At 42.2% G+C, this 17,500-nt stretch overlaps 2 protein-coding genes across 4 annotated transcripts in view; one reads left to right on the forward strand and one right to left on the reverse strand.

Annotated features, from left to right (window-relative positions):
- The window catches only part of trim25 (tripartite motif containing 25), a 13,118-nt gene extending 4,149 nt beyond the window's left edge, over positions 1 to 8,969 (forward strand). Inside the window, exons 2-13 of one of the 3 annotated variants that reach the window (XM_058402276.1) lie at positions 1 to 367; positions 737 to 832; positions 1,694 to 1,927; positions 2,551 to 2,719; positions 2,798 to 2,866; positions 3,109 to 3,162; positions 3,912 to 4,001; positions 4,140 to 4,280; positions 4,975 to 5,067; positions 5,422 to 5,484; positions 5,582 to 5,718; positions 5,808 to 8,969. The exon at positions 1 to 367 is cut by the window's left edge and continues 287 nt beyond it. In XM_058402276.1, coding sequence (XP_058258259.1) covers positions 1 to 367; positions 737 to 832; positions 1,694 to 1,927; positions 2,551 to 2,719; positions 2,798 to 2,866; positions 3,109 to 3,162; positions 3,912 to 4,001; positions 4,140 to 4,280; positions 4,975 to 5,067; positions 5,422 to 5,484; positions 5,582 to 5,718; positions 5,808 to 6,203 — 1,909 coding nt within the window. In that variant the 3' untranslated portion in view covers positions 6,204 to 8,969. The remainder of the gene's footprint in view (positions 368 to 736; positions 833 to 1,693; positions 1,928 to 2,550; positions 2,720 to 2,797; positions 2,867 to 3,108; positions 3,163 to 3,911; positions 4,002 to 4,139; positions 4,281 to 4,974; positions 5,068 to 5,421; positions 5,485 to 5,581; positions 5,719 to 5,807) is intronic. The other 2 variants (XM_058402278.1, XM_058402277.1) reach the window with 2 other exon arrangements.
- A 1,304-nt stretch (positions 8,970 to 10,273) lies between these two features.
- Positions 10,274 to 17,500, reverse strand: part of dgke (diacylglycerol kinase, epsilon) — an 8,214-nt gene continuing 987 nt past the window's right edge. The window contains exons 1-11 of the mRNA XM_058402299.1: positions 17,439 to 17,500; positions 16,886 to 17,045; positions 16,620 to 16,739; positions 16,342 to 16,485; positions 15,896 to 16,053; positions 14,757 to 14,805; positions 14,553 to 14,666; positions 14,396 to 14,467; positions 13,961 to 14,088; positions 13,429 to 13,540; positions 10,274 to 13,252 (exon numbers count right to left, since the gene is read on the reverse strand). The exon at positions 17,439 to 17,500 is cut by the window's right edge and continues 987 nt beyond it. Of these exons, the coding sequence (XP_058258282.1) occupies positions 13,031 to 13,252; positions 13,429 to 13,540; positions 13,961 to 14,088; positions 14,396 to 14,467; positions 14,553 to 14,666; positions 14,757 to 14,805; positions 15,896 to 16,053; positions 16,342 to 16,485; positions 16,620 to 16,739; positions 16,886 to 17,045; positions 17,439 to 17,500 (1,341 nt within the window). The 3' untranslated portion in view covers positions 10,274 to 13,030. The remainder of the gene's footprint in view (positions 13,253 to 13,428; positions 13,541 to 13,960; positions 14,089 to 14,395; positions 14,468 to 14,552; positions 14,667 to 14,756; positions 14,806 to 15,895; positions 16,054 to 16,341; positions 16,486 to 16,619; positions 16,740 to 16,885; positions 17,046 to 17,438) is intronic.

The raw sequence follows: 17,500 nt of genomic DNA on the forward strand, positions 1-17,500 counted from the left end.
AGGCGCAGGGTCAGATGAAGGGACGGACGTGTCCGGTGGCGCCGGTGTGATGCGCTCGCCGTGCCCCGAGCCCAAACCCATCATGTGCGACATGTGCAACGAGGCCAAGGCGGTGAAAACGTGTCTGACTTGCATCACGTCATTCTGCTCGGAGCACGTGCGCCCTCACCAGGAGAACCCTCTTTTCCGCGCGCACGAGCTGTGCGAACCGCTCACCGACCTCGTGGAACGCCTCTGTCACGAGCATGGGAAGCTGTTGGAATTCTTCTGCGCACGTCACGAGAGGAGCATCTGCAGCAGCTGTTTGCAGCAGAATCACAAGGAGTGTGGGTTCTCCACCCCGAGCGAACAGCGTGCAAAGATCGAGGTGACGTGTCAAAATTACGAATTAATTAATTCTAAAACTTAGTGTACAAATCCTTCTGAATAACATGACGTACTAAAGTTGCTTTGAAATGAAGTTTTCTACATTACCCATAATGCTGTTCCACTGCCTGCTGCTGAAGAGAGAGAGATGCAGTGGCACTTTAGTACTTTAGCACCTCCACATCACTTCACACTGCTAAAACTTCGTCAGCTCGCGGGTTTCGAGTCTCTGCCGTCATAGAACAGCAGAACAACACATCACAGATCCCCCCGCTAGAATCAGACGTGCTGGGACGAGTTTGACTTCTGTCTCATTGTGATTGTGTTTGTTGTCTCAGTGTGAACTTTGTTTATCTGTTGCTTTGATCAGACTGACCTGAGGGACAAGCTGAACGTTCTGGACAGCAAAACAGAAAAGAACCAGCTGGTCATAACGCAGATGAGGGAGCAGCAAAATAAGCTCAAGGTTAGTGTGTGTGTGTATCATTCTCTCTCTCTCTCTCTCTCTCTCTCACGTTCTGTATACTTTGGAGCTCAGCTCATGTTTACTCATTCTTACATCAGGGAAGTTATTAGTGGGTGTTCCCTGATTGCAGGCAAATCTAATGCATAACTTATCCGCCTAGTGTGTGTGTTTTTGTGTGCGTGTTTGTGTGTATGTGTGTGAGAGAGAGAGAACTAGAGCTTTTGTAATGAATAATACAATGCACCCATCAGACGGCTAATCAGATCCTTTGCTAATTATTTTCCCTAAACAGTGACAGAGCAGTAACACCTTAGCAACAGTAACTAAGAATGAGCTTTACTCTTAACAAGCCACCTTTTCATTCTTGTAGCCAATCACATTGCTTTAAAGAAGGCTTTAAGCTCCGCCCACTTCACCCTCATGTCATATCATGTATACCTGAAATAAATAATATATATAATTCTCACAATTAAAAGATTCATCCTGTAGACAGTAAGGTTCCAATGTGTGAATATTTATTCATAATATTTCTTTTTTTTTGTGTGTGTTCACCTGTATCGTCTCACATTAAAATCTATATAAGTCCTTCTCTATCATGCTGGAATATATTCATTTCATCCAATAATTAGACACTTTAAATGTATTTTTTTCCCAAAAATTCTGGTTAAAATCTTCACAGTTGTTATGCTAGGCTCTACAGATTGTCTGACGTAGCCAGAGTAACTGAGGGGGCGGGGCTTAGTGTCGTTTATTGTGCTTAAGGTGTCTCACTTTTTTTTGATAAATTGTTGGTTGATTATAAAAGTAAGCAAAGAAAGGCGTGTTTCCCAATGGCTGACCCGGTTTGGCGTTCCCCTGCAGGAAATGGCTGCGGTGCGTAAACGCGCTCTGGAGGCGGAGTATCAGCAGATCCGGGAGATGCTGCAGAGGGACGAGCGAGAGGCCATGGACTCTCTGAATAAAGATCTGGAGAGCGGCAACACCAAGCTCAACACCCTGATCAAGAAATTCAACCAGAACATCGAGAGGATGAGCTCCAGCAGAGCTGAGATCAACAACCTGCTGGCCAAATCCCACTCACTGGACTTCTTACAGGTGAGCACCTGGGAACACTGACCAGGGGAATTCTGGGAAACTCTGGCCTGCTGAAAGGAAATGGCTTTAAAAAGGAGGTGATAATTACAGTCATTTTGAGCAGGTGAGCTGGGAGTCACTGAGCAGGTGATTTTTATTAGTTAATTATGTTAATGGGTCACTTTAACCAGTTAATTACAGTCATGAGTAGGTGAGCTGGGGCTAATTATGAGCAGGTGAGTTTTAATGAGTTAATTATGGACATTATAACAAGAAGAAATATTAACATCAATATATATTAAAGTAATTTATATAATTAAGTAATTATTGTGAGGATAATTTACTAATGAGCAGCTGAGTTTTGTAATAATTATGAAGGTGAAATTCTGATTTGAATAATTATTAAAATAATGGTGATTATCTTAGATATGACTTAGCTATGAGTCTGTTTTAATTATAAATATAACGTTTAGTATCTGTAAGTAGGTGACTCGGAGCAGGTGAGAGTTTAATTAATGCTGTTCACTATGGAAACTGCGGTGATTTTTTTTTTTTTTTTTTTTTAATTCTTTTTTACATTTTGTATTTTGATGATGAGATTGATCTCAAAGGTCAAAACCTGCTTGCTCCTGTCTCTGCTGTAGGTGTCTGTGGAATTGCCCTCTGTGGTGAGCTTTGACCCTTACTCCCCACGAATCAACCTGGACTCCAAGCGCGTCATCGCGTACCACTCCAGCATCGTTAACCTGAAGGAGCATATTAATAAAATCCTGCGTGAGCCCGTGGAGAACAGGATTTTCCTCCTCAAATCAGGTGTGTGTGTGTGTTTGTTGTGTTCAGTAATTGCATGTAAGTGCTTATGTTGAGATCTGACGTTAAAATGCTTTACAGTTTCGGAAAAGCCAGACCCCGGTGACGGTGAGCCGTGTCGCGACAGTGACAAACAGAAAAACAAAATGGGTAAAAACCTGTCCGATGGAATGTGTATTAAAGGCTAGCGAACAGACTACTAAACAATGCTCCTGCCTGATCCTGATAATCTCACTAATTATAACCTCGTAATTAAGATCATGGAACACTGATGTCATCAGATGTGATGGAATTAAACTATTTTCTCTCAGAAGCTACTTTTTAAAAAGTTTTATGGCTATGGTTAAACTTCAAATAGAACAAAGGGTGTGGGTTTTTTTTTTGTGTTTTAGGTGTCGGTGGAGCTTCAGGCAGTCATCCCAGTCATCCAAACCCGAGAGAACCTTGTGAGTGTTACAGTGAATAATAAACGACAGGAATTAACATAGCTGCAAACAGCAATCCACAGGGTCCAAGCGCTTGTCACAAACAGCGCCCCTAGTGGCCAGTTCGGTCTAAATTAAATAGAACACTTAAGTATGAATAACAGAGTTTATTAACATTCTACAGGAGATAAGTGACAGGCTCAATGCTGGTGGCAATATACACCAAATAATAAATACACCAAATTTCAGCTCCGATATCGACTTATGGTTCTTATGAAATGTCTATTTGAAAGTAAGTCTGCCCCCGATCGATATCCAAGCTCCAGTGATAACAGATTCTGAGATTATCATCCCAGTCTTGTCCTGAAGCATCCATTTACCTTTTATGCAAATTTATTAATAGTGTTTTTGATCAGTAATACATTTCAGACTCGACTGAGTGATTTAACACCAATTTTGTAAGGACTAGGTTTTAAATATTATGCAAAATGTGAGTGGGCGGGGCCAAATGTTTTAAGGGGCAAGAAGGTTTAGTCACAAAGCAATGAAATTTTTGAGCAGCTGTTTAATACTGGTAATGTTTAGTGAACTGGACACACCATCTACAGCTTCTACAAAATGGTTTACCCCAGAACATTTATGCAGATTAGAAACACGTGTCACCATGTACACTCACCTGTGGAACTTTTACCCTGGATTTATTTCTCATTTTCTTCACTTTATTCCAGAATACAGATAAAACACATCTTTGATAAATGGCTTGTTTTTAGGTTCTCCATCAGGTGAAGACTCGGGAACCTCCAAATCTGGATCTCAACCCAAAGGTGGTCCTGGAGGAGCAAAGAAGAAACCAAACCAGAGTAAGACACAGAGAACAGGTCCTACACCTTCACGCCTTTAAAAAGTCTTCCTTAAAAAATGCTAACATACAGTGATCCTGCAGAGCGAAATATTCTGCAGTGTGGTGTTCAGATCTTTTAACATCTGTGTTTTTAAAGGAGAGAAAAGGGAGAAACGAGATGACAAAGATCACGAGCGCAAAGATCACAAAAATCACAACGAGCACAAAGATCACAAAAATCACAACGAGCACAAAGATCACAAAAATCACAACGAGCACAAAGATCACAAAGCAGAAAGTAAGTCCAAGCAGGAGAAAAAATTAAAAAAAGCAAGGTTTGTGATTTCTGAAGCGGAGATGTGTAAACCTTCTCAACCTTGTTTGTTCAGAGACTCCAGAGTTTAAAACGGAGCTGCACTGCTTTCTTCTGTCGCCTCCAGATTCCAAAATGGCAATAGACCAAAATCCTGGATTATAAAAACAGAAAGCTTTATCATCAAAATTATTACTTTTAGTCATATTTGAATCATTTTAAGCAGGAGGATTGAAAAGAAAGAAAGCTGCTCTCTGTTTGGAGTCACCACTGTGGATCATCTTGTCCACATATTTGATTTGGAACAGGATTTACAGCAGAAGTCCTTCTGACGCAACCCTCCCAGTTTATCTGGGCTTGGGACCGGCACTGGGGGTTAACCCCTCAGTGGCTGGATTAGTTCTCTGACCAGGAATCAAACCCGGGTCACGGCAGTGAGAGCACGAGATCCTGCCGCTGGACCACCAGGAGACTGATGAATAGAAAGAAGGAACAACAGAAAAATGGGTACAGAAGGAAGAAAGTGCACTGATTGATTGATTGATTGATTGATTGATTGATTGATTGATTTTAATGATTGGTTTATTGATTAATTGATTCGTTGGTTGGTTGGTTGGTTGATTGAGAGTTCATGAAAGTGTTGTGTTCGTGTGTTTGTCTCTTGACTTTTTTTATCCAGGAAATAGAAGAGGTCCAAGCAAAGGAATGAACTCATCACTGTCCAAGAGCATGGACAATCTGGATAATCTGAATAACCAAACTTTCTTTTCTGGTAAGAACAAGAATGATCTGCATGTTCTGTGCAGCTCACTGATCAGATCACAGATCTATATGGAAAAGACTAGATCTAAAAAAATACCCGAGTGTATAACAGACAGCAACCACAAAAACCCTAGTGCACTACATCGTCCTAGTGTACTTTGTCACTGTAGTTCACTACATCATCCTAGTGCACTACATCCGTAGCATATTAAGACACTATGGTTTGAGACAGAACCAGTGCTACAGTTCTGAATCAATGCTAAAGTTACTAGAACTTTCTCAGTGAAACTTGTTGAAACTGATGAATTGTTTGTGTTCTTATTGTTTATCATGATGTTTCTTTTTTTTGTCTTTATCTTGTCAGTTCCAGTGGATACGAGTCAAGCGTCAACCATCAGCACTGCTACAAGAAGTGAACTGCTGAAGTGTGAGTGACTCTCGACAAAATTCACTGGACAATTTTTCTGATCAAATACAGAACCGTGTGTGTGTGTGTGTGTGTGTGTGTGTGTGTGTAAATCTAGATGCCACCATGCTCACCTTTGACTTCAGGACGGCTCATAAACGTGTGGCACTCTCTGAGAACAACACCAAGGCCTCTGTGTCGGACGAGCCGTCCCCATACCCGGACATCCCACCTCGCTTCACCGTGTGCTCACAGGTCTCAAACAACGGCAATTAACAAGTTATTAGACGAAATGTTGTGGAATATGCACTTTATATACATCACTTCCTATTTGTTTCTCTCAGGTGCTCTGTAATCAGGGCTTTTCTCGCGGTCGTCATTACTGGGAGGTTAAAATGAGCAGCAATAACTTCTGCGGTTTGGGTCTGGCGTACGGCTCCATCGATCGGAAAGGTCCTTCCAGCCGTCTGGGCCGTAACGCGCAGTCCTGGTGCATCGAGTGGTTTAACATCAAGCTTTCGGCGTGGCACAACAGCAGCGAGACCGTGCTGGCCAACCCTAACCCGAGCCGTGTGGGCGTCCTGCTCGACTGTGATAACAGCACCGCCACCTTCTACAACGTGCAGGACCGCGCCTACCCCATCCACACCTTCGTCTTTCCTTTCTCCCAGCCTGTGTACCCGGCCTTCTGGATCTTCTCCAGCGGCTCGTCCGTTACACTCTGCAAACTGAATAATTAACGCCGCGTTATAACCGTCTGGTGTTAGTGTACCGAGGTGTACAACACAGATTCACGCTTTCACTCTAATCTATAACTCCCTCTACATTCCTAAGATACCAAAATATTCATATTTAAATGTTTCAAAAGATTTTCTGTTTACAGCAAACAATCTGAAATCAGTGGTTGTGGTGATTATTTAACCTGATTGATGCTTTGTTGATTCTGATCGTTTAATCACGCTATAATGTTTAATATCTCGCTTCCTGATGTTCACACTAGCAAAAAAAACACAGAGAGAGAGAGAGATTTCAATCTGGATTGACAAGAAATGACGTATAACACGTTAAAGAAGTCAAAGCGGTTTCTCGGACCGATCAGTCTACGATGTTTCTTCAGTTCTGCGCTCACCATTTTAATTATTTTCTTGTTTATTTACTGTTTGAAAAAGTGAAAGAAAGCTTACAGTGTGCTTTCATTTTTGAAGAGCATCGTTGCCTTGTTGCCTGAGCGAGTTTGGCTAGTACAGTTAATATAGTTTGCTAAGGTAATCTGAGAACAAAGCTAGACCACAGCAGAGGATGTAGCATAATGCTGCTAGTTTGAAAGAGAACAAACTGCTAGTTATGCGAGTGATGGTCACGTGCTTGTGTGAAGGTAAGGTAAAGCCACTTGGGATTATGGGATTTTATTTCTAGAGAAATCATGACAGAGGAAGTCAGGTCAAATTACTAATCCAAATCTTTCAGGATGCTAGAGGTTTGGATGCTAACTGCTCTTCTGTGGGTAAGATGTATAATATAATGCGAGGTGTTTAAGGCATTATTAATCGATGTATAATTTTTTTTCGTCTCTTGCCTGCAGATCTTCACTGATGATCAGCTCTGTTTGTTTGAACACTGAGGGTTGAGTCATTAGCTTCACCTTCTGCTTCACAAACCGCTTTTATTGCCATCGGGCAAAACCAGGCCGAAGTTCACAGCCTGCATTGCGTGATCGAGAGCAGAAAAAAATCAACAAGCAGCTCGGTGACAGGATCGGCAAACATCTGTGCACATGTGGAATATGTTAATCTAACTACATGTCCCGTCTTTCACTTTCACACAGTTACATTTCACTCTGGTGTGGAGGTTGAGGTGAAAGTTGGCACTTTATCAGCATTTTATTAGCTTGAAGGTAAAGGTGCCATTATTTCTCACCTCCCCGCCCCCACCCACGGACGGATGTTGTATACCTTAAATCAAGACTTCGTCACATTTTAAAATGGAGCTCAAGCAGGCATGTGCCGAAATTCAGTTCTGTATCATAATATTAACTAGACTTAAATTTAAATAGAGACATAAATAATAATAATAATAATAATAATAATAATATTTCCCAAACAGAATTATGGGATTGGTTTCTCCAACTGTTTTCTTTCCTCGTCTCATGGAGAAATTTAAAACAAATAACAATCTTTCTACTGCCCCATTAGAGCCGCTTTGTCCATCTGGAAAGAGCGTCAACCTGAAACACTACCTTTTTAAGAAGCTATGAGCATTTCTCTATCCAGTGTGGAAGGTGTTGAGAAGCTAGAGAAGATGCAGATTGGTGCTTTATAATGTCAAGTTCTGCAGATGAACCTTTCTGGGCTCTGTGTGCTGGAAGAGCCCTGCTCCAATGTGAACCAGGAAGTGGTTTCTTCAGCAAGATAAGAAGCCCATGCTCTTCAAGGAACCTTTGAACATGTAGATCCCAGGTGGACAGTTAGAGCTGGCGAGTCTGGTGATGGAGCGAGCTTTTTGTAACATGACTGTTGCTGTTTGCTGATCGTATCGTAGAAACGTCTCAATATTTTTTCATCTTATCTTCTCCTAGAAGTAACAAGCTAAAATATTGTGATGTATCATATATCTGATTATTGGCACATGCCTGAGTATAACGGCTCCATTGTGGGCGGACGGGTCTTTAAAGGTGTTTCGTCACGTTGCGGTGTTTCGATTTTAAAGTAGCTCGTGATTGAGAGACGTTAAGATTGACCGTCTGTGTCTCCGGTAACTTTAGAAAACGCCCGGATGTCCGATGAGGATGGCGTGACCCGGGCGGTTCGGCTTCCTGGGTGATGACGTTATGAATTTATCGTTCATACGAGCCCAGACGTCACCGAGCGCTCCATCAGACACGGCTGATAATTCCGCTTAGGACAGCCTCTGATGTGTAAACGCAGTGAGTGAGCGTTTATTTACTGATCCACGATCGTAATCCACACTGAGCGAGAAAGCCTTCAGAAGCAGAACCCTGATTAATCCAACACACACAGGCTTGTTAGTTCTTGTTTCGGGTGAATTGAGTTTCTTTCTCAAATCGTTTCACCGTTTCTCCTTTAGTCCATGCTGATTCCATCATTCCGTATATCGGGTGTGGTTTTCACCGTATGTGATTATTATATTGTGTCTGGACCGTGATGAAAACCTGCGGTGTGTCCATATTAGAATTGTAGATAACACGAGATTTTTATTCTGCTGAAATCTTCCACTCTCGGTTCCACCTTCACTTCTTCTGGTTCACATTTAAACCTCGAACAGATTCACTGAGTTCATGAAGAATGTCACTTCTGGATGTTTTTAGCATGATGTAATATTTCTGCTCTGATGATTTAACACATTTGTTTTGGCTTAAGTAACCCAGAACACCCTGCTTTTGTTAAACCTGAAAATTCTCTTCATTATGTAACTGTGGATAATCATTACAGTGGGCACTTACCTTAATATTCTGTAGTAACTACAATAAACACAAATGCATCCATCTACCTTCTGTATATTTATGTTGTTTTTTCAGATTTGTGCGAGAGGTTCAGCTTCTAACTGAACCTTCAGAGGTGTGTGTGCTTCTGATTGGTCAGTAGATGTTGATTAATTCTCTGTAACAGCGTCTCGGACAATAGTGCAGCTGGACGTCACAGGTTTATTTATAATTGACACGTTCCGTCTAATAGGTTATGGTTTCTATGGTAACAGCAGGAGTGATTGCCGGACTCTCCAGTGTCCGTGCTGAGTAAGAGTCCGAGACAAAACGTACTAAAGCACTACAGCTGTTTATAAACCACTGGACTCCTGTGTACTGCTTCACACTGATTTTATCAACTGTACTATACTCTACACTTCCTGTCACACCTGCTCTATCCACACTGCAAAGCTGGACTATACTGCACTATGCTGTTACACAATACTATAATATTTAATTCAATATACACCAGTTATATATCAGGTATAACACTGTGAGCAGTGACCGGTGAAGTGAATAAGACACCTGTCAAGGCACCTGTTAGTGGGTGGGATATATTAGGTAGCAAGTGAAAATTTTGTCCTCAAAGTTGATGTTAGAAGCAGGAAAAATGGACGAGTGTAAGGATTTGATGAAGGGACAAATTGTGATGGCTAGACCACTGGATCAGCGCATCGCCAAAACTGCAGCTCTTGTGGGGTGTTCCCGGTCTGCAGTGGTCAGTATCTATCAATAGTATCTTAAGTCCTGTAAGTTGCCAATGGAGGCTCCAGCTTGAAACTTACAGGACTTAAAGTTTCTGCTGCTAACATCTTGGTGCCTGATACCACAGCACACCTTCAGGGATCTAGTGGAGTCCATGCCTCGACGGGTCAGGACGTTTTAATCCTTACAGGAAATGTCACGTCACGTCACTGATTAGAGAGGTTTTAACTAGAGAAAGAGTGCATTAATATAATATAAGGGCTCTAAATGATCCCAGCCAAGGAAGAAGTGTCTTATACAGTGAAACGATGTGATTACGTAGTAAGTAGCGTCGCAGACGCGCATCCCAGAGCTAGTGCTAGACGAGCTTTTGTGGTTAAAAACTATACAAGAGTCTTCTTCCTGGGCTGGGATGGAGGTTTAGAGCGCTATGAAGCTGCATTTAAACTGCATTCGGGAAGGTCAGACTCACGGCCACCATATGGACCACTATATTGAGAAACATCCTGAAATGTTTTCTTTAAGACTAAAGAAAGAAAGAAAGACATGAACAACTTGGATGACAAGGGGTGATCTGTAGATTGTTGTTCTGGAAGTGAACCTCTCCATTAAGGAATGAATCCACACTAATCCCGTTTGTTTTGGACGTTCATTCTTTAATTCATCATTCAGAGTTTCTCCATCGTCCGAGACAGACGTGAACGATCGTGTACACTCAGTTCTCCGTCTGGAATCTCTCACAGCGTCTGTGGCTTGACTTTTTAATGCGACAAGATCACAGCGATATAAAACATTGGCAAGATAATGACTAGAAATGAATTCAGGATGATTTCTGAAAACACATTTCACTGATGACCAGCAGTGGACCAGGGTCTCGAGTTACTGTGTCCACTGATTCAACTGAATCAAATGTGGAATAAATTACATCTTTCTCAAACAGAAATCAAATCTAAACTCCAAACTCAGCACTTCTCATAATACAGACATATAAACCCTGACCAAATCTTACATACTGCTAACAGCTTTAGTGATAATACCAGGAAATTTTATATATATATATATATATATATATATATATATAAATAAAGAGTTATTATAGAATAAACTAATCAGACTTTCATGATATCTCAGTGAGGCAGATCATTTTAAACAAAAACTCAAACTTTTTTGGTCTATAATCCAGAAGAGTGGCACTATATCCTCTCTCACACACACACCCACCCACACACACTAAACATAGAGCGTTGGAGGAAATAGTCATGCATTTAATGTAAAGTAGAAGTGTGTGTGTGTGCACCATCAAAATAAAAAATAAATTAAAAAAAAACAATGTTTAAATGAAAATTTTCTCTGTTTGGTTACGATTCCTCGTCTCTGGTCAGTGTGTGTAGTTAGTAAAGCCTCGTCTCTGGTCAGTGTGTGTAGTTAGTAAAGCCTCGTCTCTGGTCAGTGTGTGTAGTTAGTAAAGCCTCGTCTCTGGTCAGTGTGTGTAGTTAGTAAAGCCTCGTCTCTGGTCAGTGTGTGTAGTTAGTAAAGCCTCGTCTCTGGTCAGTGTGTGTAGTTAGTAAAGCCTCGTCTCTGGTCAGTGTGTGTAGTTAGTAAAGCCTCGTCTCTGGTCAGTGTGTGTAGTTAGTAAAGCCTCGTCTCTGGTCAGTGTGTGTAGTTAGTAAAGCCTCGTCTCTGGTCAGTGTGTGTAGTTAGTAAAGCCTCGTCTCTGGTCAGTGTGTGTAGTTAGTAAAGTTTACATTATTTGTGCGTTAATTCATTTAGTAGTCATTACTGTTTCAGTAGGAAAAGCTGAACAGGCCACGCCCACGAGTCAGAAACGTGCATGGTAAATATAAACGTGTCAGAGGTGCAGGACGTGTCGCACGGCTGACATCTTCACTGACCTTCATCAAATAAAAAACTGGGATTAAATTAATCATAGCTGTATAATCAAGGAGAAAATATCACCAGTGGTTACACACAATATAAAATGAGACTTTGGCGCACACACACACACACTCCTCTAACACATACAGTGTAAATGAAAGAATACAGCTGAAGCACAGAGTTGTGTGAGTGTGTGAGGACAGTGCGGAACATCAGAATAAAAATAAATAACACACAGCAGTACACTGAGGGGTTTGTGGTCCTGTGACTTCACAGCTTTACAGTAAACATGTGCCCACAATCAGGTAAGACCACTGTTACCATGGCAACAAATCATCTCAAATTCAAGAGAGCGTCCTCATCAGACATAAAACGCCAGATCTCTGGACAGTTCTCTGGTCAGACGTTATCCGTTATTAACACACTAGTCATGAATCATTTCCTTTTAAACACACGGTTTGGAAAATCAATTAAATGTTGCTGAAATATATTTATATCTAAGTATTTACTGTGGTAGGAAATAAAAAGTGATAAATATTCACCAGATTGGAAACGGAAAAGATATATCACAACGGATAAAAAAGAAAAAAAAAGAAGAGAGACATGAGAATGAATGAAAGAATGAAGGTCATGTGACTCTAATAGCTCTATGTATATAAAATATATAATAAATATGTAATAACTGCTCGCCCCGTGGACCAAAGCGTAAAGCTCTTATTGCACAAACTGCTAGCATAAAAAAACCACAACTCCTTAACGAGACAAAATATCAGTGCATGTGATCATCGCTTAAACGGCGTGATGTCATAACGACTTTCAGCGTTTCACTAAACAGTGCTGTCCATTCACACCTCCCGAGCCTGAACAGGAAGTAACGCTGGATTTAAACAAAAAAAAAAAAGGGCCAGGACATTCACCTGTTCCAGGTACAATCTGGAGTGGGTTTAACCAAAAATGTAGCCTTTCAGTAAACAGGCTAATCTCAAAACTAGCGTGTGAGCCACTAACTAGCATTTACGTAAACAGGCTAACCTCAAAACTAGCATGTGAGCCACTAACTAGCATTTACGTAAACAGGCTAACCTCAAAACTAGCATGTGAGCCACTAACTAGCATTTAGGTAAACAGGCTTACCTAAAAACTAGCATGTGAGTAAATCATTAATCACTCGTCTAAAAGGTAGAAACTGAAGTGTGCACATCTACAGGACCAATTACCAGCAATTATTAATAAAAGGGGCGGGGCTTCGAGAAGGTCAGGGAGTTAAAAATTTCAGATTTATATGTCGATTGGTTCACCTGGCGTTTTTATTAGGGGTCAGAAGACTCTGTATGCGTATGTTGAGGTGATAAACTCATACCAGCGTACGTATACCGCGTGAAACACGTGAAGGTCTGCACACGTCACACTCCGACTCGTTAACGTCATCCAGCAGCAAATTAAACACGTTTAAATGAAGCAGCCCGAGCGGAGCAGCACAGCCGCATGCGGGACGCAGCCGAAGCCTCACTGAGGTTCTGAGCTGTTCTCTGGAGCGCGAGGCCTCGGTACCGACGGCCCTTCGGTGTCCGAGGCGCTGGACTCTTCCTCATCATCGTCGTCGGTCTGTTCTGCACTGTGGTACAGCATGAGAGCCTGAGTCTTATGAGTGATGGTGATGGTGCAGGGACCCTGAGCCCACGGCTCTCCATCCACCTGCATCGGCATGCGTGAGCTCTTCAGGACCAGCTGCAGGATCCACACATACACACACACATACACACACACATACACACACACACACATACACACACACATACACACACAATAAAACTTTTAACAAACCATAAAACATCATGATCATCACACTTATCAAGATGGAGTCACATGATGGAAAGAAACACACACACACACACATTCCTCACCCTCACTGTGTGTGCCTGGCCTAGTCGGACAGGGTTGGCGAGTTTGACCTGGATCTGAGCGCAGTGGAACGATCCAAACACACCGACCACTTCCAATAGCCCATCATCCAGTCTGCACACGCACACACACACACACACAGAGGATTAAATCAATACACAAGGCACATAAAACACATCACTAGGACATGTAAGTATGAAGAATGTTAGAGTTAATCAACTAACTGACCTTTTAGATCAATTTAAAAATTGATTAATTAATTGGTTAATTGATTGATGTTTAGTGCACTAATTAGTGAGTTAGTGTGTGTATTACAAGACAGCAGGTTTACTGGCTCATGATATAAGAAACCTGAAGCTGAAGATGAATGAAAGTATGCACACCATCGTTTAACTAATTAACCACTGAACGAATTATCAGCCAATCAGATTCACTCGTCTGGAACTCTAAGCCTGTGTTCTAAACTCCAGTATTCAGGTCACTGAAGCATTAGAAATCTTAGGAAACGCCCCAGAGGGTTTGTTTAGGACCGACCGTGTTGGAGGACACGGCTCGTCTCCCATCCCCTCCCACAGCCGGCATCCACCGCCCCAGTAACCGATATTGCACACGATGATGCCCTCCAGACTGGGCAATGGCACCCGCTCTCCATCCAGCTCCAACTGTCTCACACACACACAAAATATAATATTAAATAATAGTAAATATTTACAGTTCTTCAAGCAGAATTGTAGACTCACTAACTGATTTTAAAAAAATAAAGAGAGAGAAAGAGATTAGAGCCTATTTAACAGATTAAGACCCAGCCCAGGTGTTCAGTTTGACTCAGAAGGCAGATGAACAGAGATGTTGTAGCTCTGAGGTGCCATCTAGTGGACACTGTATGTGTATGAACATAATATACCCAACTACACTGGCGGTCAGATGCACCTGAGTGCTTTACGTGACTGAGAAGAATAAAACGTTCACCTCGATCCTTTTGTCCAAGTCTTTACACTCCTGCACCAGACAGTCTTTGGTTCCGTAGAGAAAATACACCGCCTGTGAGATGAGGAGATGAGACATCACGTGTCATTAAACGTGTAATTATAATGAGCAACATGCTATTCTGCTAACGAGCCCAGACCTTGTTGATGATGCGGCTGGAGAAGAAGGATGGCGTCTTTTTGCGGTGTGCGTGAAAGTTCAGGGCCATCAGGGCGTCCGGACCCACCGAGAAATAATTATTCATGGACAAAATCTGTTGAGACACCGAGCCACGTGAGTCAGGGTCATGTGACGCCGCTGGGTAATGGAGAGAAGGTGTGTAAAAGTGTTAAAGTGCTCAGACCTTCGGCTTGCGGAAGTAGATTCCTTTAGAGGCGACTTGAACTTTCCACCTGCAGAGTGAATAAAGTTAAAATAAAAATGTAGAAAAACAGTCATAATTTTGTGATGTGATGAATAACTCGCGCCCTCTAGTGTTCAATGGTGTTTATTACCTGCACTGAAGCAGCCTGCTTCTTATTAACAAACACGGATTGATTTACGTATACAGTGAAACCTTGACTTACGAGTGAATCAGCTTACAAGTTTACCGAGATACGAGCCGTCGCTTGGTCGATTTTTTGCTTTAAGATGCGAGCCGAGATCTGAATTACGAGCGAGCGAGCTTACGCCACCCGCCACTCGGTCGCCCAGCAAGTGGTCAGTTCACGTGGTTATCTCTCCAGGTCGTGCGTTGGCGCTGTGTAAAGACACTTCATCACTCATCACTCATTTTCCAAACATTTTGAAAGGGAGGAAGAAACAAACCTCCTTGGACAGGTTTTTATTGAAACGCTCTGCAAGTGAAAGCGAGGAAAGTGTGGAGAAAAAGGCAGAAGTCAGAGAAGAAGATGATTAAGTGAAGTGAAAAAAAAATAAAAATAAAAAAAATAAAAAAGTAGCAATTAAGTTTAGCGATAAAGTGTAGCATAGTGTGTAAGTTAAACTTAGCAATTAATTGTAGCATTAAGTGTGTAGCGAGTAAGTTAGGTTAAGCGATAGTTAAGCGAAAAACTCCGCCCCCCTCCTCCACCAATCTCCTCCCCCTCCGCCAGCATCTTCGTCTGATGTTCAACATACATACACTTAATAAAACCAGTTTATTTCTTTACATTCTCTTTTATTATGTATTATTATTTTTTATACATTATTTGTTATTTATAAAGTACATTTTTCTTATTTAAAAACATGTAAAAAAAAAAATCGGTGTGGTTTTTTGGGGGCTGGAACGGATTAATAGCATTTCAATTCATTTTAATGGAGAAATTTAATTTGATATATGAGCAAATTGAGTTACGAGTCACAGAACCAATTAAACTCGTAAGTCAAGGTATTACTGTATAGTGAGATATGAGCATGATTCCAGCACTGACTCTTCTCTCGTCACATTTATAAAGTCTAGATGTGTGTATAGACGGCGTCTCAGTGAGCGTGTAGACTGACCTGTCCATCTTAACCACTTCAGCCTCCAGGACGTTCCTGATCACCTGCTCGATAGGAATCTCACCCGCGTAACCCGAACCCCAGCCCAGAGAGTTAGACAGGTCATTCCCTGTCCCTAGAGGGAGGATGGTCACACGTGGGATGAACTGATCCTGACCCTGAGACAGAGAGAGAAAGAAAGAGAGAGAGAGAAAGAACAAAATGATCAATTAACACTCTTTCCATAATCTTTACTACATCCTCTCAGGTGATAACTTTATGAAAAGGTAATCACTAATCACTGCTAACTAATCGCTAATCACCGACCACTATGACCTGTACAACACACGTGTAGAATTTACATACAAGTGAGCTGTGTAGTGTTTCGAGAACCTGAGATGTTTGAGCATTAGGTTTGTGATCATGTCGTGTGTGTGTGTGTGCGACGGCAGAGTGTGTGTGTGTACCTTCTGTTTCATGGTATCGATGGCGTCCAGCACCCAGCCCACTGTCCCGTCTCCTCCACACACCAGCACACGCACACAGCCAGGGGGCAGCAGAGTGCACAGCTGCAGGGCTTTGGATGGAGCGATCTCAGACAGGTTGAACACCTGCAACATACACACACATGCACACACACACGCACACAAACACACGCACACTTCATGTTTCACTACTGTCAGAAAACTAATCACTGCCTTCTGACCAATCAGGATACAGAGTGACGTCACATGGTGGAGTGTACCTGCACCGGGTTGAGGAGGGTTCGGAACTCTCCGAGCAGCTCTTCACCCATGTTGTTTCCACTGCGCGTGTTAGCGAGCACCAGCAGGGGGCTCCACCCACTTCCACATACTGCCGCAAGCTAATTTCACACACACACACCTCTGTATATAAATAAACAGGACTATACAAAATCTGTACTTTTCTTTACAGTTCCAGTGTAATGAAAGTTTTTTTTGAGTTGGTGTTATTTTACACAGACTGTATATGAAGGGGGCGGGGCTTCACCTTGCAGTACTCGTCCGGGTGTCTGCGCCGCACTTTGTTCAGCTGGTACAGGTACGAGGGAGGAATGATGATGGAGTGAAACTCGCCCAGATCGCAGCGCTCATCATCACTGACATCCGGTTTACAGTCATCATGGACCGTCGTCTGACACCACACACACCTGCATACGTGCACACACACACACACACACACACACACATTTAAAAGTACATTTAAGTTTCTTGTACACTTTGTAGGGAAGTAGTGAAGAGGAAGCCATTTGGATTTTATGCTAATTTTATGTTGGTGAACTTTGTGTGTTATTTTAAATATTTGTTTGTTTACTTGTTTATTTATTCAGTGTATTTAGTGCCTCACAAAGTATTTATCACTGATCACCACAGTATGTCCTTGCGTCACACTGCGCCCCTAGTGGCTGTGGCATTTTATCCTGCAGATACACATAAAGCACGCAGACGACTGTGTTAACGATGCCGCTGCGCGCGCACATGTACGTGTAGTGAAACCGCAGTGTATTTGCAGTGTGTGTGTGTGTGTGTGTGTGTTTACTCACCTGTAGTCGCAGAGTTTGGGCTGCGTGCCGCACTGCTGCTTGCACACTGCGCAGTAGCTCGC

Source organism: Hemibagrus wyckioides, linkage group LG11 (assembly GCF_019097595.1).
Source record: "Hemibagrus wyckioides isolate EC202008001 linkage group LG11, SWU_Hwy_1.0, whole genome shotgun sequence".
NCBI classification, from domain to species: Eukaryota; Metazoa; Chordata; class Actinopteri; order Siluriformes; family Bagridae; genus Hemibagrus; species Hemibagrus wyckioides.